The following is a 25,371-nucleotide window of genomic DNA, read 5'->3' on the forward strand; positions in this document are numbered from 1 at the left end:
TGTCATGGCCAAAGTGCAGGACCCGGCACTTGGCCTTGTTGAACCTCATACAATTGGTCTGGGCCCATCGATCCAGCCTGTCCAGGTCCCTCTGCAGAGCCTTCCTACCCTCGAGCAGATCAACACTCCCGCCCAGCTTGGTGTCATCTGCAAACTTACTGAGGGTGCATGCAATCCCCTCATCCAGATCATCGATAAAGATATTAAACAAGACCAGCCCCAGTACTGAGCCCTGGGGAACACCGCTCGTGACCGGCCGCCAACTGGATGTAACTCCATTCACCACAACTCTCTGGGCCCGGCCATCCAGCCAGTTTTTGACCCAGCGCAGAGTCCACCTGTCTAAGCCGTGAGCCGCCAGCTTCTCTAGGAGAATGCTGTGGGAGACGGTGTCAAAGGCCTTGCTGAAGTCCAGGTAGACCACATCCACAGCCTTTCCCTCATCCACTAGGTGGGTCACCTGGTCATAGAAGGAGATCAGGTTGGTCAAGCAGGATCTGCCGTTCATGAATCCGTGCTGGCTAGGCCGGATCCCGTGGTTGTCCCGCTCATGCCTTGTGAGCGCCCTCAAGATGAACCGCTCCATAATCTTCCCCGGCACTGAGGTCAGGCTGACAGGCCTGTAGTTCCCCGGATCCTCCTTCTGGCCCTTCTTGTAGATGGGCGTCACATTGGCAAGCCTCCAGTCGTCCAGGACCTCCCCCGTTAACCAGGACTGCTGATAAATGATGGAGAGCGGCTTGGCGAGCACCTCTGCCAGCTCCCTCAGCACTCTTGTGCAGTCTTGTATTAAACCACGAAACCTCTGTCTACTTTGAGTCAGGACACTACTTTTAGAAGATGAACCAAACACAGCTCTCAAGGGTAGCAGGAGGAGAGTCTTCTGCTGTCACAAAGAGTCCATCTCTCTACGACAAGTATTTTCACTCCCTGATTCTTGGCAACTCAGAAACTACCCCAAGATAAGGATGCTAGGCAAGTTCAGTTGCTGTATTCCTTCCCCCCACACTCCCACCAGCACACCTAGAAGAACTGCTTGAGAGCAAGGGTGCCCTGGACCGGGATGTCAGTCAGCTGCTAGAGGTAACTGAGGCAGTGGCAGAAGCATTTTAGCAGTGAAGGGTTTGAGGGGGACCAAGGAGCCAGTTTGTCCCTCAATGGAAGCTCCTTCCCCTTGCTATCTCTGTTGATTGCAAATGCACTTCAGCCGTTTTACTGCCCTCACCGGCTGTGCCACAGCTTCCATTCCTCTACCCTCCAAGCTTTTCCCTACACTCCTCCGTGCTGACTCCACACTCCGTATTTGCTTCTCTCCCTCAACCTTTACACCTTCCCAACTCCTTACATGTACATCTGTTTAGAAGCATGACCATAACATGATATAAAGACATCAGTATTTTTACACTGTTCCCTTTTTTCCTATTCTCGCATCTATTTACATGGAACAACATTTTACAACAGCATGCGTGGAAATGACCATCCCCCTTTACTTTCAGTGGCGTAATATACTTAATCGACCTACAATGTGAAGTTTGGCTTCTAGTGATGATTATAATGAAAATTCACCGTTTGCATGTCCTTGCCATGAGTCAGTTGCCTAAGTAGCAATCACCAAATGCCAGCAATTTTTTTGCCAGCCTTTTAAGCACATCTGTGCCAGCTAATGATAACACTATGCCATTAAAGCATTAAAAAATAAATTTTCTTTCTTTCCAAGATGAAAACATTTCAAATACAGACCACACTATTGCTTGTTATGGATTTCCACCTTGGCACCAATAGAGAGATACAGAAATTCACCCAAAAGTGTTTGATTTACAGCCATTAATCCCCTGTAGTCTCCCTTCCAAAATACCCTCAGTCCAGAAAATAAATATTCTGTTATTTCTCAAGAACTCATTTTGTATTGCGCTAAGAATACCAGCAAAACAAATACAGCATTTGCTGGTGTTTCCCGGAAAAGCAGAGAAGCTGCAACACTTACTATTTCACGCTTCCTTTACATAGGGACACATTTAAAATTCTATGCCTTTCTGCAGTTTCTTTTGGATAGCTGAAAGAATACATGGGGGCAAAATAAATGTTTGAATAGTTAACATTACTTTACAAATTAAAACGCATGAAAACATATCCAGTATTTAATACCTTGAAACAAATATGCAATACTTTTACAGACAGAATTTCTTCAAGCTTGAGAATACTGGGAAGTACTCTAATCTGAAAAAGGTTCAGACATCTTTGGATTTTTTTCATCTGTCCAAATTTTTTAAAAAATATATAAAACTTGAAACAAGACATTTGTATTAATAACTTGTCAGTGCTGCAAAGACTTCTCAAAAAGTCTTTCTCAAATTCCTCAAATGACAGGTATGCAGATACCTAAGATATCCAGCATTAGCCATGTAGCTGTCCTGCAGCATATGAAAAAAAATCTTGAGGAAATAAGTAGTAGAAAAGAATCAAATCCTGCTTTATTAGATTTGTTGAGATTCCTCAGAGTCAAATCAGTGTTTATTAGACACAATTAAGGTATGTTTAGAGCATCGAGTTCCAGCCGACAAAAACAGAAGAAAAAGTATGGCAGAAGGTAGACAACAAATACTGCATACATTTATGAAAAGATTTACACGTTTAAACCTTTCTTAGAAATCTCTTATTTTTTTCCTTATTCTAACAAGTAATCTTGTCTAGTGAAATTAAAGTAACTTCTAAGAATAGTTACTCTTTCCTATTGGGCATCCATGAAAAAAGGATAAATTTAAAACCTGAAAACTTTCAGCTCATATTTGTATTATTTTATCAAGGTCCAATACCTCATTTATTACCACTCATTTCCCATTAATTTATTACTTTTTCTTCCTTAGTGAGATGCGTCTCATTTGTATATGAATGAAGAATTGGTCCTTTAAGATTTTGGGTTTCCCTTCATAAAGAGTTTTCTTCCTTTTGGATACATACAACAAATTCTTAGAAGACCAAGGAGAAAAATCAGCCTACAGTCTTTTACGTTTAAACTTTTCTGACAGATAATCAGTCTGTAAAAGACACATATTGGCACTAACATGTAGGGAAGGAAATAGAAGTTTGCACTGCTAAGACAAAAACGAAGATATCTTCAGTGGATGTAACCGAAATCCCCAAAGAATCACTCATGTCTTAAGTCGATTAAAGACAAATTAAAATTTAGAGAGGGAAGGGTGCTTAGCCTGCACAGCAAAGTTGCTCCCATGCCACACTTATGTTCTTACTTTGTCTGCTTTCTTCAGTTACCAAGATCAAATTATTGTGATCCTCCCTGATCTTCACCACCATCTTCTCCAAGAAAGTTCTGTTTCCCCTTTTCTCTGAACATGGTGTTTTGCTTCTTCAGTGACTTTGGTCATTAACTTCACCACTTTCACATAACCTGCCTGATTCCTGTATCAGATGAGGGAGCGGCAGGTAGAAAGCCATCTTGCTGTGATGCTATAATGCTTGCTTCTAGTGCCCTCACTGCACTTAACCTTGCAGTTGCGTGATGCCACGTTCACCTGAGAAACGTCCTAGAGTTACCATCAAGTTCTACCACTGAAAATGGTGGGCTACCTGTTTGGGTTGTACAGAGCAATAAACTGATGCATTCTGTCTTTCAGGAGGGGGAACTGAACTGTACTACAGTTCTTAAAACATGTTGAAAGAAAGAACATGGAAAAGAAACTCTACTACTATTTCAGCAAGTTGAACCATTTGGAAGTAACTTTCTGCTTCCAGTATTTTATTATTTCAGTTAATGAAGGCACAGATAATTGCAGGATCTTTTTGCCCTTATAACTTTTTTTTCCCTGTGAGCACAAGAAGCAAGCAAGCAAAAATAAGTCACACCTCAGTATCAGATTAATCTATGTAATTATTAGCCAGAAAAGCTTTGGTTGCCCGCCCCATAAAGACAAAGCATTTAGTGGGAAACGAACAAAAAAGTCCTGTCGTGGCTGTCTCTGTTTACCACAGTCCATCTACCTGTACACTCTCAACCACCAGGTAAAAATAACGCTGAATTTAAAGACATTTTATGCCATTGACTTGATGGGGACAGAATTTCATCCTTTGCACCTTCAGTAGACAGCAGATACATCAATGCACTGTGTTTTTTTCCTCCCAGTTAATAGTGGAACTAAAAATTACTAGAAAAGTCACCTAGACCAGACCCTACCAGGGATATTCTTCATGGCAGCTAAGCAACAGATCAAACAACGTTCATGCATTGTGTTACATACCTGAGGAAGCTAAAGTAGATAGGCTCCATACAAAACAAGGTTTCCTGTTTCAATTCAAGGATTCGCACAGATTAGAGAATGAATAATGGTGGCTTCCCAAGTTTTTAGGCTATCCTTGTGGTGGAAGTAGTTCATACTTTATAGTCTCATTAACATCTGTTTAGATCTCAGCCCATAACATTGTCTAGGCATGAAGAAGACACTCTATTTGCCAATGAAATTGAGAAACTGATTTTGACATTTAACGTGTCAAATCTATTTTATTCATAATCTCTAAACAGTAATGAGACACATCTTTGTAAAATAGGATTAAACAGATATGTAAACTGCTACACGGAACCATGGTGAATTCGATTTGGGAAGGAAATGAAGGTTTCTCTCTTCTTCATGACTTAATCAAGAACCTTTCCAAGAGGCCTCTTAAAGGGGAGCGGTGGCAGCCTGCCTCACAAGTGATGACAGCAGCCCCTAAATCAAGTGTCACACAGCTTCAAACCCTAAGGAGTCATCACTCATGCTTGCAGGAGGGGAAGGAGCAGCCTCCTTCCTTGAGATCAATGAGGCAAACACAGAATACTCCTTCTGCTCTCCTAAGGATGATTGATGACTCCTTAGCAGCTGAAGTGTGTGACATTTGATTTCACTCACTGATAAAATTGTGTCTATCCAAACACCTTCTAGTTAATGTTTCCAGGGCCCCTACATAGCTGTTCTTTGTGATGTTTTACACAAAGCTCAATTGTTCAATGATTAATGAATTTCTCAACAACAGAAGAAAATTCTGTAAGAGAATTTTGTAACTGTGTTGCTTGATATTCTGATCACAACACAAAACGGGAATCTAGGCTCCTCAAGAAAAATAGTGGGAGATCTCCTGCATTTGTCAAATGACGCTTAGTGGGGAAAACAGTCCTAAAAGAAAACTGGCTTTTTTCCTGAACACTTTAAAATATACCCTTTAGGTCTGCTTTCTAGAAAATCTAATGCTTTGATTAAAAATATTTTCCAAAACTTTAAGAAGCAGATTTACACATGAGTATAGATTTCAACAGACTTGAAACATGCTTTATAGCTTTCTTATTTTTCTTACAACACCATATTCTTATCCAGTTATTTCATATTTTGAAATGATGCAGTCAGCATGATTTGAAGCTATGCTTTGTAACTACAAGGCACACTTTTCTTTATATGTTCTAAAACATGCCTGTTTTATATTACATGTAGTCATATCAGAGGTCTTGTTAAGTAAACTTTTTTAATATCATGTAAATTGTGTAGCACTATTTACATATATTATAGTGCTCATACCCAATTTTACTGCTTTTAAGATTGATACTGAATTAAATGTTTTAAGCAGCTGTATTTTTATCTCTCTTATGATATCACAATCAGGAAATGCAAGAATGTTTTTCGACCCTGATTTTAGAAAGGTTCAGCTGGATTCTGCCCCAGATGCCTTTGGGAGTTTTAGCACTTTGCACAAAATTCACCAATCTCTGATAAACACAAGAACCAGGCAACTCAGAAGTCTGTCAGAAAATACATTCAAAGGGAGCTAAAGTGTACTCCCAACAGGTTGTCAATTATATCTGTATATCTTTTTTAAGTTCCTTTAAGGTCAAGTGCTTCATATACTTCTAGTCTGAACATTACTTTCCTTACTCCGTAAGTTTGTTCGTCAAAAAGCATACCGGTAAATCACAAGAAGAATACTGCAGTACAGTCCAGCAAAAGATGATGAGTGTGGCTATCTTAGCCCTTCAGAATGAATGACAGTAACAGAATGGCATTATTGTCAAAGAAAAATGCTCCACATGACGTTTATTGTTTTGCCAAAACCAGCCCACCAGAAGTAACGAAACAGAAATTCCAAGTTTGGACTTGCCAAATGAATCTTTCATTTAAAATTTGAAACAAAGGCATTGCTTTTGCCAAACATTGCTAAGCTTCGCTGAGGCCTCGCGCGAAAAACCAAGAGCTCCGACTATTTGGAATTCATATTTAATGTAAAACTTTGGCTTGTTCCCACTTAATTCAAATAAGAGACTGCACATTACCTTGACGCTCTTTAATTTAAAAATTATACTGACACAGAACTGTGCCAAATTAACTCAGCTATGATGAAATGATTATAAAAACAAGGTGTTACGAACAGTCTTGGCACTTAAAGACACGATGAAGTCTCCATAGCACTCTGAAAATTTGTTAAAATGAAAATAAAGACTGGTTTTGAAGTCAACATTTTATTTCCGAAATATTATACTCTAAGGGATTTAAAATACTAAATATAATAAGATACAAAATCAAACAGATATTTAAGTTAAAAAATATACTTTTTAAAAAACTTTTAACATAACGATAGATTTCTAATGCTGACATACTTTAATGTCATAGACTTACAAATAAATTAGGTATGACCTTTTGGACAATAGTGTTTGGTCTATAATACAACCTTATAATATTAACTTGCATTTTTCTTCACTAAAAAATTGAAATAGCTTTTCTTTCTAAAACAGATATAAAAATCATCTTACATTCTCTCTCATGGTTCCTTATGAGATAAACTAAAATCATACTCAAATGATGCCCTTAGCAATGCCGGTAACTGTTGTTAAGGACAGCGAAGTTGACAAGTAAACAGGAGTTTACATCATACAGGGTGTCATTTTCCAGTTTGAAGTGCGCTACCTCAAATACTTGAGCATATGATATGAATACTCTCCAGCTTGAGGAAGACTCCTCCTCAGTTATCCACTAATGAGAACCTGTATTTTGAGAGTACATGAAGATTTTTTGAAGGGTGTGTTTGTTTGACAAACAGCCACAGTTCTACCAGAAGTAGCTACTTGAAGTGGTAACAGATAATTCCCAAATTCCTTTCCGTACCACATACATTAGGAAGCAGGGAAGTCGAATTCTTCAAGGAAAATTATGTTCTGAAACTGTCAGACAGGCTTCACTTAAAAACTAAATTCATACCCAGATACGGGTTTGTGTGCATCACTTTTCCCTTCCTGCTCATTACTCTTCAGCCCAGTCAACTCCAATTAAATTTATTAGGATAAATATTTAAACAACATTTCCATGAAAACAGCTGATCAGCTGGAAGACAGAGATCTTACTGGTGTGTTCACTGAAAGCACTGAGCACTATGTGCTCAGAAATACCTACTAGACTTCAAATAACCTACATGGAAGAGAACATTTATGAATACCCAAACTGGGAAAAGTCATGATTGGAGGTATGGGACGGGTGGGAAGAGAGGCTTAGCACTCCCTGCTAAATATGTGTGAGTGCCCAGATTAACCTGTGGAATACATAAATTCCCAGAAATACAAATACTTCTCAGAAACAGCTGAGGTGAACAAAAAGAGAAGAAATCAGAGAATACTCTTGGAAACCTGCCTAATTTCCTCTGAGCACACAATCCACCAACTTGGCAAGCTCACAGGGAAACCCAACTGGCATCATTGTGACTCTCAAACAGTCTTTCCCTGGGAATGCCTTGAAGAGACAATGATTTTCCCAATCTGTGGCCATAAGATGACCAGACTGTTTTGGACCTGGAACTCCTTCTTTGTCCAAAAATTTCAAAATTCAAGGGCTTTTTTCTGGTCCAGAAGACATCTTCAACTACCAAAATTTTCCATTAAATGGTGCATCCTTCACCATCACCTATTGTTGAGAAAATCTTCATTCTGGCATTTTCTAACTTCTGAATGCTTAACTTTGAAACCTGCAAAAAGCATTGTGTGTTTTGAAATTTGCAATTCTGCAGTCTTGCAGAATTGTTAAACGTTGTTATTCTTCTTAGAACAAATGTCTATTTAAAACAAAGCAAAAAACGCTAAACTAACAGCTTGAAACCCTTGCACCTACCTATTGTAGCTGAAAAACATTATAGGTTGCCATCCTCCATTTGGATCCATTAGTAAAGGAGGAGAGGTGCTTTTCTTATTGATTTCACTTATATTTACTGATAGAAATGGAACATGTCATCCTGAATTCCATTTTAGGATCACATTGGCAGTATGCTCTAGTTCTCACCGACGTTTTCTTTTCACTTTTCCTGACCTGTTCTCTCCAACAAGTTTCCTTCCAGTCCTGCAACTTTCCCAAGTCCTTCTCCTTATCCAGTAAAACCAATCTGAAATCTAAGCTTTTCATTCAATTCACTTTCTTATCACCCACACCAGTTGTCTATCACATTGGCTACTTCCCCACAGGACCCAAAATCCTGCTATTTTCAGGTCTCCTCCATAACAAACACTCACATTCAAATACATGCCTTTCCTTAAACTTAAACTGATCAGTCACTACCATACCCTCCTCAGCTCTATGAAGTATTTTTTTGGCTAATCAACAAATCATTTCCTCTAACCTCAATCTAAATTCTAACACCTTCAGAGCTCTCCCACTGCATCTTGGTTCCTCATCAGATCTGTCCAATGTCTCTCACATCCTTTTTCAGCTTTTGATGTGGCTTAAACCTCGTCTATTTGTCAATTATTAGGCCAATATTAGGCCATTACCACAACCCATGGTTTCCTAGCTCCTCTTTTTGTATCCCCCTCCCTGTCTTCCCCATACAGAACTATGCCACTGGCTAACGAGCAGCCTAAGTTTCCATCTAAGAGTCCCAATTTTCTTCTCTCCTTTCCTGGCAGGTTCCAGCCACTAACTCTTTCATTACTCCACATCTGGTCCTGCCTTCTGACAGACTGAAGGAACAGAAGAAGGCTTGCAGACCATAAAGAGAAAAGATCCTAAGAGGCAATTGGCTAACTGCACATTACAAATGAAGTCTTAAAATCCTCTTTTACCAGAAACTGTAAGTTATTCCCTACATTAAAAAAAGAAATTCATGTTCAAATCACAGAATGGACAGTCATTATTTGCTCACCTGAAATATTTGTTTCAAGGAGAAAAGTGCCCGTCTCAGCTCCCGTCCATTGGAATTGTAAAGTTTTTCTGGGGAAAAAAAAAAAGACAACAGAAAAGTTCAGCACAAACAAAACTGACAACGTGGCAAAAAAGTAATACAGATTTCAAAAGAATTGGAGTGGAAGAGTCATCGCGCCCATTTCCCATTAGGTAGATTGCTGTTAAAGAAAGTAGCTTTGTTTTTTATATATACAGGACTCGTTCATTAAAAAAGTGCAAGTAAAACCAGGGTTTAGTTGTCCATAACTTCAGATGGCATCTCCCAGGTGAATTCACAATAGCTTCAACAAGATCAGTGAGAAACAATGCTCTAAGGAGTTCTTGAAAATGACTAGAAATACTGCTCTTTTTGCATTAAGGTAAATTTAGGGTTTATTGAAAGTACCAGATTAGTCTCAAAAGACTCAACTGACAGCACTCTTTGCTTTTGTTATCAAAGCTAGAGCCACTGAATCCCATCCTTGACTGCCTTCCCTCCAGACATTCTTTTCTCATGTTCTCATCTTTCTATTGTTAAATCCTTTCTGCAATGGCAATGAATGTTAATACCAGAAATAGTCGGACAGTCTGTTCTAAGCATAATTCAAAACAGTGTTTTATTCTCATGAAAACTGATCTTGATCTTTTTCTAAATGAAGCAGAAGTCTTCTTTTCATCATCCAATATTGAAACCTATTACTTCATTTATTCCCCTACTAATGCATACTCATAGAAATAATTTAAAGAAGACAAAAGCAACTCCTCTGCTATCTTTCTGAACCCTGCCACAATGTTTGTGCCTTTGGAATAAGTCTTGGACTGTACATCTCAAGTTTATTATTGTGTATTTGGAAGTGATTTGGGACTATGCATGGATGGAGCAGAAGGTATGCTCTTCAAGTCTTCCTGGTCTGCTACATTTGGCATATCTGATAGAGAGAGACTATATGCAACGCTTCTACAGTCCTAAATTGAATTTTATCACACTAATGTAATCAGAGGACAATTGCAAAGGAAAATCAAATATTCACGGTCACCTCCCACGACACACTTTGCCTCACCCACAGATCATCATGAAAGGACTTTTTCTGCAATGGACAGCAGCCAGCAGGTCATGAGATCAAAGCTGGAATGCCCGTGGGGTGGGAATATTCTTACGAGAAAATGAAATATCAAACCCCAAAGTTTTATTTCTTACTCTCCCTTGTCTATTTCTCTTTTAATTACTACTTTACACTACAAAATCAAATTAAATTTTATTTCGCTCTCTCAGGAAGTTAAAAAAAAAAAAGGCCTAGCATTTGAGGATTCAATGCATTTATAACTCAGTAATCAGTTTTTATTTCAATCAAAGAAGGCAGGTTTAAATTTTACAAAACATTTCTTATTCCCTACAGTCATCTTCAACCAAAGGAAAAATGTGAAGTAAAACTTCAGCAAAACTTACACTTTTTTTTTTTTTTTTAAACTTTGAAAGTAGTTTTGTTCATCCCTAATTGCCTCTGATTTCAAAGGCAGAACGTGTAGAATTGGCAAAACTATTGTTGTTATAAGTTGTCTCCTTCCTTGCACTGTTTATAGATTCCTGACAAAACATTGGGGGAATGGATTTCACTTCAAGCCATAAACTTAGAGGCATACTTTAATTACTCTCGCTTAAAAACACACTGGCATGTGACACTACATTTCTTGGCAGGATAAAGAGTAATTTTGTCAGGAAAGCTTAAAGAATAATAAAGGTCTTTTAAGACCCAGCCTGTCAACTTTACATGCCATACTGCACAAAATATTCCTCTTTGAAAGATACCTCCATCTGGCATTTGTTATTACTAATTTCCCTCTATTCATAATTCACCAGCATCATTACAAGCAGAATCTCTCCAAACAAGGCAGTACATTATCATCTTAATTAAGAGAGGCACCACTTCTTAAAGTGCTGGCAACTTTGTACGTAAATATCCATGTCCTAACAAATGCCATCTGTTAGTCTTGGTCTTAGACAGGAACAATCATCATCCTGGCACGGGGTAAAGTCCTAACGAACCATTGTTATGATACCATAACGCTGGTTGCTTTCATTGGTGCGTGCAGATTTTCGGTACATCTCAGAGGAACAATGCCGAACATTTTTCTTCTTGGTCTTTTCACACAGCATAATGTCTTCCTTGGCAATCAGCACAAACAATGCTCCTCCTGCTTGTGTGTAGCAAAGAGGACAGAAGTTACTAACTGCAGCTCAAAAAGGGGTCTATCATTAGAGCTGAAGAATCAATAACTACTGGAAGTATCAAGTTTGGCAACAGCAGTGGCAACAAGACAGCAGCATGTATTGCAAACGCTTGAGCTGGTCTGACACCCCTTTCGAGATGCAACAGGCCAGGTAAGTCATCTCATTTCTGACATCTACTACCAGGGTGCAGCAATCTACACAGAGACGATGCGCATTTGCAGATCCCTCATCACATGGAGCTAATCTTGTTGAATCAGCTCAGAAATACAAGTGCCTAACCTCTTCACCTGATATTCTTACACATGGGCAATATACTGACTGCCTACATAAGTCTTGCCACCCACTTCTTATAGTGCTGACAGCCATCAGAAACATTCACGGAGCATAACCCAAGGAAGAAAGTAAGACCGTCACTCCTTGGAGTCATGCTACATCAGAAGATGCTTTGGTTTAGAAAGCTGCGGTCCAGGGCGAACCTCACCCAGGGCAGGAAAACCTGCGTAAACCAAGGTATTGCATGGGTCACCTTATAAAAGCTTGTACTTCTATTGTATTTCTGTGTGCTGTTTTTCAGAAAATGATAAACGCATACACCAGATTACAGCTCAGGAACACTCGGTAAGATGTTCTCAAGGCCTTTCAGGATTCCCATTTGTCAACAGTAACTTTAACACCACAGGGACCTCGGGGCTCATCCCAAAAGCCCCAGACTGCAACCAAGGCTATGAAAATGCATCAGCAGAAACTGAAAGGCAATAATCACTCATAAGCTCTTTTTCTATGGTAGAAAATCAAATTAAAAAAAAAGAGAGGGAAAGACACATTTGTTTATGATGTTTTCACACTGAAGACAATTCAGAAACCAGATAGCAAATGCTTTTTAACGCTCGCTGTTTTACGTTAGCAATTTAAAGCGTTGCCCTCTTTTAAACAGAATGAGAAATAGCCTTCCATGCTAAAGCACAGAGGTGACTGTAATTCCCACAGTGCATCCCTGGCAGAGTTGTCTTTAACTGAAACAAATGATGCCCACGGCTTTGAAACAGGAGTCCAACCTGCTGCTATCACCAGAACCAAAAAATTCTGAGGTGCTCCAAGGACAGCCCAGAAGACCTACCTGCTCACCGCCTTGTTATAACGTGTCGTAGATAAGCTTGAATACGTACACCAGGACTGCTTTATGCCAGAAACTGAACCTCCGAACTTCAAGCAGGAACACTCACTGCTACACCTCTCCCTGAAACTTCACGAGTCTCTCGCTCTTTGGTAAAACACATCTCCCATCCTTCCCCAGGTCAGGTACAGGTTGGAGACATATTACACTCATACACTTCAAGATTAGAGAAGATAAAACAGGTCAGGGAGTTTAAGATATCTGACTGTATCTACCTATTAATGACTGCATTTCTGACAGTTATGTCCTGATAAACTATGCTATTGCAGTTCTTTTTTACTACTTTTCTTCAAGAAATGAAGAGCTGCATCTGCGGCTGTGAAATAGGTTTAACTGCAGATACCTAGATGATAGAAAATTCTCCTGGTGGTTCTCTCTGATGTTAAGTAACGCTAGAGGGCACTGCTTATTTCTTTATTTTATGAAAGAAAAGGCACTCTGTCCCTCCATGGGCTTCCCACTGATTGAGCAATACTGTTTGGCACACTGAGTTGGTACTTCATTAACCCTGAAATCCTGCTTTTTATCTGTAGGCTGTAGGACATCTTAAGAAATGAAAAAGCATCAGCACTGCCAACCTCAAACATTCAAAATCAGAGTCAACTCTTTTGAAACTATCTGATAGAAAACCAGGTACTGATACGGAATTGAGTTTTATTTACCTTTCTGTAACAAGCAAGAGTCACATTTGTTAAATTATCCTTCACATCAGAACAGGTAGGTGTATATCCTTGAAAGACAAAGAGATTCCCTTAGCTCACCACTTCTCTCTACAGGCAGAGCGTCAAAGATAACCGGGCTTGTGATACAGACAGACACACGTGAGAGGTAGCAACCTACAACTGCCTGTTTTCTTGCAACGGCAGCAGTTTGGTCGAGAGAAGGCTTCATGCTCTAAAAGAAAACCATTGTTTACTACTCTGGGTTTTTGCTTGCTTTTACTTTTGTAAAAATAACTCTCCTAGAGAGAAAAGGAAAACAACTCATGCTAGGTGAAAAGGGATTTCTCTAGGTGAATTAGGTACAAACGTGGCGGTGGAGGGGAAGCAGTTTGGTTTGCAATCGGCATCTTTGCAGAAAGCAAGAGAAGCCTTTAAAGATCCTTATTTTATCAGAGCACTGGTAGCTTTCAAAGGGGATTCTATATTTTCAAAGACGACTGTCAGAGGCTCAAATTTCATTGGGTATTCAACTCTTTCAACTACATGGGAAAAGGGACTTTTTAAAGAAAATAATAATTGGTCTTTATATTCTTAATGAAAGTATTGACTTTTCTTCTGCTTTCTATGGGAAAATGAGTGTTTTCAATCCACAATAATAAAAGAAAAAACAGAACTGGCTGAATATTGCTTGGTTCAGTCCCATGTGTTACACCTGACCTCTGACCGACCGGGTACCATCCTCCTCCCTTCCTCTTCCATCACACCCATTGAATTAGTCCCTGGGATATAGTAATTTATGTAGCATCAGCCTTTTGAGCTATTGGCAAAGACTCGTGAACATCTGGCTGAGCACAAATGGGAGTTGCTCTGCTTCACTTGCTGCTGCCTGAATGACCTCCACGTCTCCCATCCATGCCTCTGTTCTTTAAACTATAATTTCAAGAAGAAGCTCCTTTCCTTACAAAAACATAAAAGGGAGATTAACTCCACATCTGATTACATTAGCAGGGTACCTGGTGCAGATCTAATTAAACAACATTTGAAACATTTCCTGCCATTCATTTCTAAAGTCCTTGCATGGGGCAGAAGTAGCAATATTCTCTGGCTTCTACTAGCCACTTGCAAACTGGCTAGTACTTAGAAACTAAAAACTTAATTCTTGTCCCTGCAACAATGAATAAAACATTATTTTAAGTGCTCACTAGGAAGAAGTATTAGTGATAGAAGTAATAATAATAGTCTTTTAGAATTTAAATAAACTGCCTAGGTTTCCACCAGCACTGATGAGGGAAAAAAAAATTAAAGAACAAATTTTTATAACAATAAAACCCCCTCTTTCTGCGAATGCCAAGTACTACACTTCCAAATTTATTACTACACTATTCCAATTTTAAATGGGTGTTGTTCTATTTGAATTAATTTACAGAATTATAAAACTGGGTAAAAATTTGAGCAGCACAGCAAGAAGTCAGGCATACAGGTCCAATCCTGCAAACAGGCTTCAGGAAGCAGCCTGGTAGACTTCACTGGGTTACCTGAGCGGGCCCACGGGTACATATAGTGCTGCAGATCTGTAAAACAACTGTATATAAAACTAATTAGTGCAGTGTGCCAGTCTTTCACTATATGTCAAACAAATTAAAGCAGTTCTCTAAGAAAAGACCTGGTCCTGTGCCAAGAACAGGCTCTCTTTTCAGTTTTGCTTTTGTCCACAAAAGCTAGTCGTAAATGTGTTGGCCAGACAAGGCACTCTCCTTTTCCTCCTGGCCCCCCTAGAAAATACATGGAGAAGAGATTCATTCACAGGCACATTGTGCGCTATTGCATTAACACAACTGCTGCTTCTGCTGAGATTACTTCACTTTGCATATTACAAATCTTCGTTTTTCTCCGAATCTGATCTTATTTTCTCTCTATAAATACTTTGTACTGCATTAATTAGCGCAACACATCACATGTGAACTCAAGCTATATATTCTCCCACTGATTCACAGATAAACTATTAGCACTTAGTGAGGAAAAGGAGTTTTCCCACAATAAAGGACCCAAGGACAAGCAAGCGGCTGCGTATAAATTTTGGGAAGCCTGGCCGCGCAACGCTGAGCCCATGTCACCATCAGCACCGACTGCTTTGGAGGAATGTGCAGGCTGCCTCCAAGGAATGCCGCCCCAGCTCCCCATCAGAGCAAAACCTCCCTCCCCTCCTTTTCATTCAGACACACAGCAGCTGCTTAGCTAATTATCTGGAACAGTGGGTCCCCTCAGAGAGCAGCGTCCTTTACCCCCGCTGGGAGAGGGAGATCCTTTGTGGGGAGAGGATCCTATTACACCTGCATATGAGAAGAGCTCCCCTTCAAGCCTGCATCCTTATTCCCTTTCTCTGTAAAGGACTCGCAGGTGGGGAGTGGGAGGAGGGAAAGCCACAAAATAGCCTTGGACATGCCTTCCTATCCCATACCCTAAAGCCATGCTGGCAGAGGCTTAAAGCAGAGGGTGCAAAGAGCCACCTGCAAACCCCAGGGAGCCCGTGGGTTTGGACAGGCAAGCAGGGAGAACTCCACGGTGGGATCTCCACTGGGAATGAAAAATACCCGATACAGCCAGCACTTCAGACCAATTCTGTACACTCGTGCTTAAGGAGTTTCCTGCCTCTTCAAGGGCAGAAGTCTGCTTTCCTGCCGCTGCAAGAAGCAACCGGCAGAAAACAGTCCCCTGGATTTCCACAGGGAGAGCACACAGGGCAGAAACCCCACTTTGGGAAGAAGGATTGGAGCTAACCTTTTTGAACGTTTCTCTGAAGCGCCAAATGTCCTAACTTCTATCACAAGGGAATTACCATAAAACTGTCAGTACAAGAACAATTATACATTTAAATTCAGTGACAAATGTATCCACTTCTCCAGGTGCAAGTGTCCTCCTCATGAAGCATGTCCCGATTCTTGCTCCTGTATTTCCAAGAGACATGAAATGAGATTCAATCATATGTGGGAAAAGGAGTAACAATAAGAAAACTCCAGAGGACCAAGGAGAAAAATGGTGACCCTAAGGATGAGGAACCAGAGACATGCAACAGAGAAACAACGCAAAGAGAAGTACAGAAAAGCAGAGAGGAGTCAGTAAGAGGGAGAACAGACAGCAGGAGAGGTGAAAGTCTGGAGTGCCACTAATATGAAAACAATAATGCTTAAAGAAAGCAGTAATGCTTAAACGATCACCTACAGAGAACTAAACTTAAGCATTAGGAAGCATGGAAAGACTGAGTGAGAAACTGAATCATTTGTGTAAAACGGAAATCATCCTTTCGGGGTAGGTCCTTTTCTTTCTGAACACATCATTCCCGAACATCCTGGAGAGTCCCCCACCCCTGGTTCCAGGTTTTAGTCAATGCTTGAGATTCATTACCAACATACAGATAAACTACAGCAACATCTAAGTAATACAGTAAGATTTAAAAGAAAGAGGTTTTTACACATATAACTGATAGAAGGGACTTTCCAGTCTTCATCACACTCCACTCTGGGAGCCTAACAGCTCTAAACTGATCTCTCTTCTCGACCATTTCTACCAAACTTTTGTTTATTCTGCTTGTCTTCAAGCAAACCATGTGTCACAGATAAACCATTAGCCATAGTTTCCCCTTCACAAAGCTCTAAATTACTATCCCTTTGCTCCTGTAGACCCATCCACATGCACGTGGAACTAGGGAGAACATTCTGTCACACTATCTGCAAACACTGTGGCAAAAAAAATGCCAATGATTTACGCTAAAGGGAGATGCTAAAACGCAGCAAGTGTTTATACAGTTAAGTGCAAAAGGAAACTTTAGTTTTCATCTGCTGGATCCTGGGGGTTACAGCTATGGAAGCTGATACTCTCTGTATGTTGCACTGCATTATGATAAGATATTAAAAACTAATGGTGTCAAAACTTTCATTATTTCCATTTCTAACTTACTTAGTGTATTAAGGTCCTGCTTACTCATAAGCACGTGAAAGAAGGACACGTAAGTTGATGTGGGCTGAGAGCAGGGTGAAGCTGGCTGACAGAAAGGGCTAGTACTTTTTATAAAACTAGTAGTTTTATACCTCTGTGCTTGCTACTGTTTTCCCAACTCTGTACTGCAGAAACCTGTCTCAGTTGTCTTCTACTGCTGCTGTGGAAAAAAGGATATAAGCAATAAAAAAGCCCAAGAGCAGGAGAACACAACAAATTATCAAGTAAAAATTAGAATGGGACATTAAAACCCAGAGTCAACAACGAATCACTTAACTGCACAGAAAGCAGCAACAACTACTCCAAGATATCTGAATGGCTCAAGCATTTCAATGATTAAAAAAACCCAGGCTTTATAAATTAGTTGTCTCTGGAGAGATAAAGAAAATGCAGGGGGTTTTCATTACAAAAAAAATTTTTTTAGAACTGACTTTCGTGGTCAGGCTGGAGCTGGAGAAATTGTTGTCAGGCCAATGCCACAAAAAGCATTTGCTGCCCTCTATGAGCTGAAAGCTATGAACAAACTGGAACAGCAAGGCATCTTTGAATCCACTTATCACTTGAATATCACCACAGCTTTTCTTTCCGTTTCCAAATTACTCCTCTCACGTGTCCTTTCTGATTTTGCAAGCTAGAATACAGAATTCCCTTTTACAGTTACATTTCCCATCCAGTCTGATACCTACTGATAACTTTGGACACATGGAGAAAGCCTCCTGTTGGAAACAAGTGAAGTAAGTACACTGTGTAGGTCCACGGACACAGTACAGATCTAGAACAAATTGCTCAAGCAGCTCAGCCTTCCTTCCTTGAAATAAAAAGCAACACTAGAAAGGCATATTGGAAACTTACAGCCTTGCCAACATATAAAGATCCTCTGCCTCTTCAGCCTATGCATTCCAGCTATGGAACAGGCACCGTAGCATACTTCCCTGCAATGATTTATTTACACAGGTCCTCTCCACTTGAGTGCAAAAGGCACTAATATTCTCTTTAGTTCTGAAGTGCAGGAAACAGTACTTCAGGTTGATAACTTCAAAGGAGGGCACTTCTGCATGTCCAAAAAATGCTGTGACTGCTCTTCTGTAAAAGTCAAAGAGTTACAGAAGGGAAAAGGCTGCGTAACAAGGTCAAATATTACAGCAAGTGGTGATGGAAAAGACTTAAGAGGTCATCTTGTTCATCCCCCTACTAATGCAAAATTGTTCCCTAGAGAGTAATACAGTAGGAAAGTAGTTGTTATACTAAAATATAGGTTACATAATTCAAGAGAACGGGGCCAGGGAAAATTGCTAGAAAAGAAAATAATATAGAAGAACTTACTGCTTTCTTTAGAGATTACCATAACCAATCTGAGGCTAAAAAATAATCATCAAAAAGGTACATTGAGGCCAATCTTCAACATTTGTTTCAGTTTACAACTAGGTCTCCGAACTGCTGACCTGTATGCTTGTGCTTGAACAAGCACATCAGTGCCTCTTGGATTACAAGTACTTAATAACAACATGCTAGTCATGATTTGAGTTTTCTGGTTTTATTCCATTTTAAACACAGTGCCAACATGCTGCCCTGCATGCTCAATCAGTATTAGTAAACAAAGAGCAACAAGCAAATTATAGCAACCTATCACCAAAAAAAAAAGACAAAATATTTAGGCACATACCCGCTGTCCCTAGAATTATGGATGTCTTATCTGTGCTGACAGCTTGGCAAGGGGCAAAACATCCAAGCGCAAAGACATCACAGGTTTGTGCCAAGAACGTGAATGAGCTCCTGAGCTTCAAGTTCAGACCAAGTTTTACTGTTGCATAAGACATGCCAAAATATGTCAGAGGCTATCTCCAAGACTAGGTTGTTCCAGCGATCCCAGTCCATCCTCAGGAAGTGCGTCAGGATTTACCAGCCTTCAGACCTCAGAGGATGCAGCCTCCTAATTAACTGCATGCGTTCAACCCCATCAGAGGTCATTGGAAAATTTAGACAGCAAGTATGGACCACTCATCTGATAGCAAGGCAACAGGCAAAAGAGATCAGCAGCAGCTGATGGTGAAAAACTGATAAAGCTACTTCTCCTCAGACTGCTGCTAGCGATTGCAATGGTGCGTGCATCTTTAAATACCTGAGCCTGCATTGCCATCATGCATGTGAGACTTTCCAGTCTCACAGCCACGCTGCTGGGGGCAACAGGTTCCAACTGAATGTTGGGGGGTTTTTTGACCATTTGGAGTGGCCAAGACCAAGCATCCACCACAAAATCCTCACATACAAAAAAGAGTAGATGCGCCTGTGACTGAGACGCACGAGATATATTAAGGATTAAAATTTATTTGTACTTCAGCATCACCCAGAAGCAGCAGCCACACAGTCAATGAAGATCCCTTCTGGAAAACTTGTAGGGGGGGGCACCCGACTCCAGTGAAGCTTCATCTATAGGATTTTTTTTCCCCAAAATTAATTAAAAAACAGAACAAGCAAAGAATTCCAATGGAAATGCCACAGCATCTCCAGAACATTTATTTCAATATTTCACTACATTTACTGATGATATTGATTTCTAAAACAATTGTTTTAAACTTAAATTTAATTTTCAGACCTCCCCAGTCTGAAAACTCTTGTAACGCCTCCATATAACAGCCTCTTCCTTACGTTAAACAACTTTACTTGTAGCTCATCTTTCCTAAACCTCCAATAGTCCTTCTTGTTCTTGCGTACATCCTCTAATGAATTCACATCTTTAAATGCCCAAACCCAGACACATCAATTCAACTACCCAAACCCAGACACAGCAATTCAGCTGAGGCTTTACTGATTTTGCGTAAAGAGGAGAAAAAGCATTTCAACAGACGAAGACTTGGTTTTGCTTTGGTATTAGAGAGTCATACAGCAAAGAAGAATCCCTTAAGTAATAGTCTCAGAGTTCCTAGCAGACGTGATCTCAGTCAAAAACACTAGGCTAGTTAACCAGCTTTGTTCAAATAACTTGATCTGTCTTTTTCCATGTGTCTTGATGCATTTTAGGGTTCTTGAAGGATGCTTCTTTAGGACACTTGAAGGATATAGTTAAATTAACAGAAATTAACAGAGGCTGATTTGCAACAGAAAGGGGATGAAGAAATATCAGATGTGCAGAAGGACAGAGTGCAGCACAAATACTTTTAGCAAATGTCAAAGTAATTCAGGGTCAGCAAGTTTCCCATCATTCTGAAATTGCTGGGACACATGAAAAATGCACCATTTTGGCAACTGAAAGGAAAAGAAAACCCCAGGAATAAACTGGAACAGAACCACTTAAGATCTCAAGCTAAAGCCATGCCAATGCATGAATCTCATCTGATGTGGATGCCAGGTCAAGCACGTGGCCAGTCCTCATGCAGTAGCCTGGGGAGGCTCGGAGGTCCCCGCTATCTGCTCACCTCCCAGCATTTCTACCACTGCTGCACCATGTGCCTCGCCATCTCCTGGGTCACACTGGCACATGTGTTGGGTGCAGGTGGCTGGCACATTGCTGCGGCATCTGCCATACCGTGCCTTACAGCAAGAGGGACGTGAACAGGCATCCCAACAATGTGGCACAGGCACTGCGATAAGCTTAAGGCACTAGGAAGGAAGGTAACACCATGGGGGAGCCAACAGTCCCGATCTTCACATGCCGCACCCAACAGCCCTGCAAGAGAGCACTGCAGTTGCTATCCTTTACTCCTGTGCAATTTATTTGTCCTTCAGTTGCTATTTTTTATTATTACTCAAATTGTTGTGAATATAAAGGCTTCTCCAGCAGCGAGGACACACCTTCATACTCTCTTAAGGACCTGTACATCAGACTGCAAAGAATTAACAGTGGAAGTACTTAGGTACTTCACATCCTTATAAAAATGTGCTAAAAGCAGCATACTGTTCCACTTTCCAAGTACCATGATTAGGATTGAAGGGAGGTGCCCAAAGCCGCAGATATTAAAATCAGGAAATTACTGATAAAAGACCATGTTTATCAAGCGGGAACTTCACTTTTGGAATTTCTCCCCCATTTTCACAGGTGAAAAATATCCCAGATTTTCCAGGAACAAGATGTGTGATGCTGGTAGGCTCCACAACAGTATGGCTGGATGTAAAAGTGAGAGAGAATACAAAGCAAATATGTGAGCAATCACATCACCCCCATTAACAAATAAAAACCACTGTGCTAAATGTTTCTCTCAGTTGCATTTGGAAATCAGTGAGTTAGCTTAAGCGCATTAGCCACATAGGTCCTACATAGCAGCATGAGAGAAGCTTATATACAAAACTACCCACTGCTCTGGCAACAGGTTTTCCCTTCTGAAACAAAAGCTGGCCGATGCCGCCTCAAGCAACGGTGCACTGTCCATTGGGGCACCAGCTCTTCACCTCTCTACCATCTGCAGGGATGGAGGCGAGTCAGACCCTGGAGCACTCCTAGCCTCACTTAGACTGATCTCCCGCTTAAGTTTTCCCCCTCAATCCCTCCACATCAACAGTTTTTTCTAACAAATGTAATTTAAATGAAAAGTCACTCAAGCTATTGGGTTCCTTTCCATATGGCTCAGTCCTGTGCTGGTTCAGGGCAGTTTCCAGGCAAGTTTGCAATGGGCGCAAAATACCATGTTTGCAGCTTAACAGCTGAATGATCCAAACAATTCTTTTTAGTACCAGCAAACCTCTACATCTGTATTTGTTAAAACCAGTAACAACAATAAAAAACTATTTCTGAGGCATGAAGGAAGAGTTTTCCTTTCCCAGAGGAAAGGCTATCCTCCCAGTGCTCTCCACATACCACCTACCATCCATTTGTATTTTCAAACATTCCTGAAGCGCAACTTCTGTTTACCATACCATGTGGCACTTGGCCTGAACTTGTTTAACACATGTTCGCATTATTTAGCAAAACTCATTCATCACAGTTGTAAAACATCTGACAGATGATGGAGTTTTTCCAGTATGTATCAGGCCTCTTACTTAATTCAACTGCTGATTATTTCCACCTCTAAGTGATTTGACCAAAGCCACACGAAAGCGTTCAGCTATACGAAATTTTTCTCTGTTTGTTATTAATTCAGTCACTGGCTTGAAAAAGCTCTAGCTCTACTTACCTAACTAATCAGGAGAATATCAACTATATACACACACATACTATATATACACACACATCATATATACACACATTAGTTATACATAATGTTTTATGTTTATATGTTATATATATTTTTATACATATTATACACATATAAATGCAATAGTTTCTTTTTAGAAGGATCCATGTGATAAGAAAAGCTTAATTGCCACATGGATTGGAAATTGTCATTTGTAATATAAACACAGCCAGCTGCTATGCAAAGTGTTTATGCAAAATGTAAGGTCCTTCCACATTGGTGCCTTCCTTTCCCTCGTGTTTATGGAGGACCAGAGAAGCATAGTGACCCTCAAGGCCACAGCTCTGGTCCTTCTGCTCTGCTAACCTAATCCAGGGTTATATCAGTTTCCCAAAAAATATTACACAGGTTATAAGCAAGTAAAAGCTACAATTAACTCTTCAGAAATGCCAGATTTTATGTTCCTGCTTCTTCCACTTTACTATCCTTCTCAGCTACATCTACCATCGCTTCCATTGTCCAAAGCGTGTGGCTCCCTGCTAAATCTTAAGGTCATGAAACTACAGGTCTTATTTCAGCCGCAACATTACACAGCCTTAGCTACTTGTCATAATCACGTTTGAACGCAACCGTTCCTGAACAACAAAGCTGACTTGGCAAAATACACAAGGAGTAGTTGGCACCACGAACACCAGACAGTCGCTCAGGGTTCACCCTTCACAAGCGCTCGTGGATTTGTGTAGCCCTCATGACTTCACCGAGGAAATACCGTGATAGATTTAATATGCCTTTTATGTAAATGGATTTATGACAATGGTGTGCATGAAGGTACCATTTATTTTCCTCAGCTAGAAAGGAATTTTCCTGTTTCCTATCAACTCAGCTAAACCAAACATAAGGATATATTTTGTATATAAATTAAAACAATCAACCAGTTTTGGAGTCTTCATCCTTAGAGGTATTCAATACCTGACTGGACACGGCCTTGAGCAACCTGCTCTGGCTGACGCTGCTTCAAGCAGGGGAGTTGGACAAGACAATCTCCAGCGGTGCCGTCCAACTTCAACGATTGTGCGAATAGTCTTCAAACAGTTCTGTATAGTTTCTCGTCCAGTTGACAGAGCTGATGCATGCACATACTACAGCACACATGCTACACACATTCAGCTACTTAATGGGAAATTTTTAAATTCCCAGCCATAGGAAAACATAGTAACATAAAATCCATAAATTCACAAATTCACTTAGTATAAGTATCGTGCACTAAGTCAGTGCAGTTTGGAATCAGATCCTGCAACTGGAAAGTAAAAACTGTTCTGCTTTCTGTGATTACTGAGCACAAGTACTGTAATGCCTTTTTACTTCTTGTCTATTCCAGAAGGAAGATCTTTCATTGTTCCTTTTTTTTTTTTTTGCATACTTTGCATTGCTCATTAATCATACTGACACAAGTCTATAACCACAAAACTAGAAGCAAGCAAACAGTTAGGATCTACAAGAACATTAAAAGGACCAGATCCTCCCTTCAGGGCTCTTAATAGGCTTTCCAGATTCAAAAAAATGTAGTTCAAAAAGTCTCATAAGTGCTACGAGAATTCAAGATCCATTCACTGTTCCTGACAAACCCACAACTGTCTGCTGCATGGTTTGGCTGTTTCGTATGTTACTTTTTTTTCCCTTGAAGAACTGTGTAAAACAACATTATGAACTACATCATCACATTTTCACTTGACAGCACAGGTTGGTTAGTGCAGACCTCAGAGTAAATAAATAATTCCCTATCCTTTCCTGCTTCAGGAACCCTATACAAACGTATTTGTTGTCAGACTGCATCTGAATGGAATGCTGGATCACTTCTCTTTTTTTGAAAGAAAAGACTTAGTTTTGTACAGTTGTAAGTTTACACTGCGTTGACATTACTTGGTGGCTGAGAAACACACAGAGCAAATTATACACAGTTTAAGGGACTCTCGAAAGGACAGAAGCGTCCTGGCAGAATGAGACACAGGGAGAAGCTGGGGCAGTAAACTGAGAGTGAAAAATCTGTTTCTCTTAAGTCAGCTGGATCTTTGCCACTGCCTTTGAGAGTCTTTACCTTCTGAGGGCTAGCATGGATCTGACCCCTTTGCCACCCTTCACCCCCAACCCTGTCATTATTTCTAAAGTCTATACAGAGTCATTGGAAAATAAGGATGATGATGGGGGATGAATACAGAAGGCAGCTCCAGCAAGAAAACAATAGGGTTTGTACATCTGATTATAGTCTATTACATTCAGAAAACAGGAAAATGTGGTTTCTTAGACGAAACACAGGACATATTATTACTACCATCTACAGAAGGAAAACCATGAAGAAATAACCAGTTGCTCAAGGTTGCCTTAGTGGTGCTCCACCATCTCTCGTGGTGGGGGTAATGCTGCACCACCTCGGCCACGTGCTCTGATTTTTTATAGATGGTGATGGCGCAGAGCAGCGCCCCGGGGGGGGGGCGGGACCCCCACCCTCACCTGCACCAGGCAGGGCTTGGCCAGCCGGCAGTACAGCTTGTTCAGCTCCGGGGAGTAGGTGCCGGAGGTGGTGCGGCATTGCCCCCACCACGAGAGATGCAGGGTGCCCGGAGACAGCCTGGCCCCCACCCAGCACCTGATCCGGGTGGAGGGGAACCCCCAGGCTTGTTACTACAACGATGAGACCACCAAGCGGCACAGGTGACTCCCTGAGCAGTTGCCGGCCCTCCTCCTCCTGTTCTCGTTTGGCGCCAGTACTAATCCTCCACACAGAAAGCAGACAGTGAAGTTGCAGAGACAAAATACCATAAGGAAAAAAAAAAAAAAAAAATCCTTTTTCTTTGGACTGAAGAACAATTTCTTACTGTATACTTCTTTTTTTGTTGCTCTTGGCTAGGCTTTTTATGCAAATCAGTGCCCTACAGCCTACTGCCATATGCTGTATATGAGACAACCTCTCAAGTGTGTACAGAAAGCTTCAGCTGGTGCAGGATTTGGCAACTTAGTTGTTAAACGGCATTTT

General features: G+C 40.6%; 1 protein-coding gene across 11 annotated transcripts in view; it reads right to left on the reverse strand.

Moving 5' to 3' along the window:
- The window catches only part of FHOD3 (formin homology 2 domain containing 3), a 416,636-nt gene that overhangs the window by 215,335 nt on the left and 175,930 nt on the right, over positions 1-25,371 (reverse strand). For all 11 annotated transcript variants that reach the window (XM_076330252.1, XM_076330251.1, XM_076330250.1 and 8 more), the window contains exon 4: positions 9,157-9,224. In XM_076330252.1, coding sequence (XP_076186367.1) covers positions 9,157-9,224 — 68 coding nt within the window. The remainder of the gene's footprint in view (positions 1-9,156; positions 9,225-25,371) is intronic.

Source organism: Aptenodytes patagonicus, chromosome 2, assembly GCF_965638725.1.
Source record: "Aptenodytes patagonicus chromosome 2, bAptPat1.pri.cur, whole genome shotgun sequence".
Lineage (NCBI taxonomy): Eukaryota > Metazoa > Chordata > Aves > Sphenisciformes > Spheniscidae > Aptenodytes > Aptenodytes patagonicus.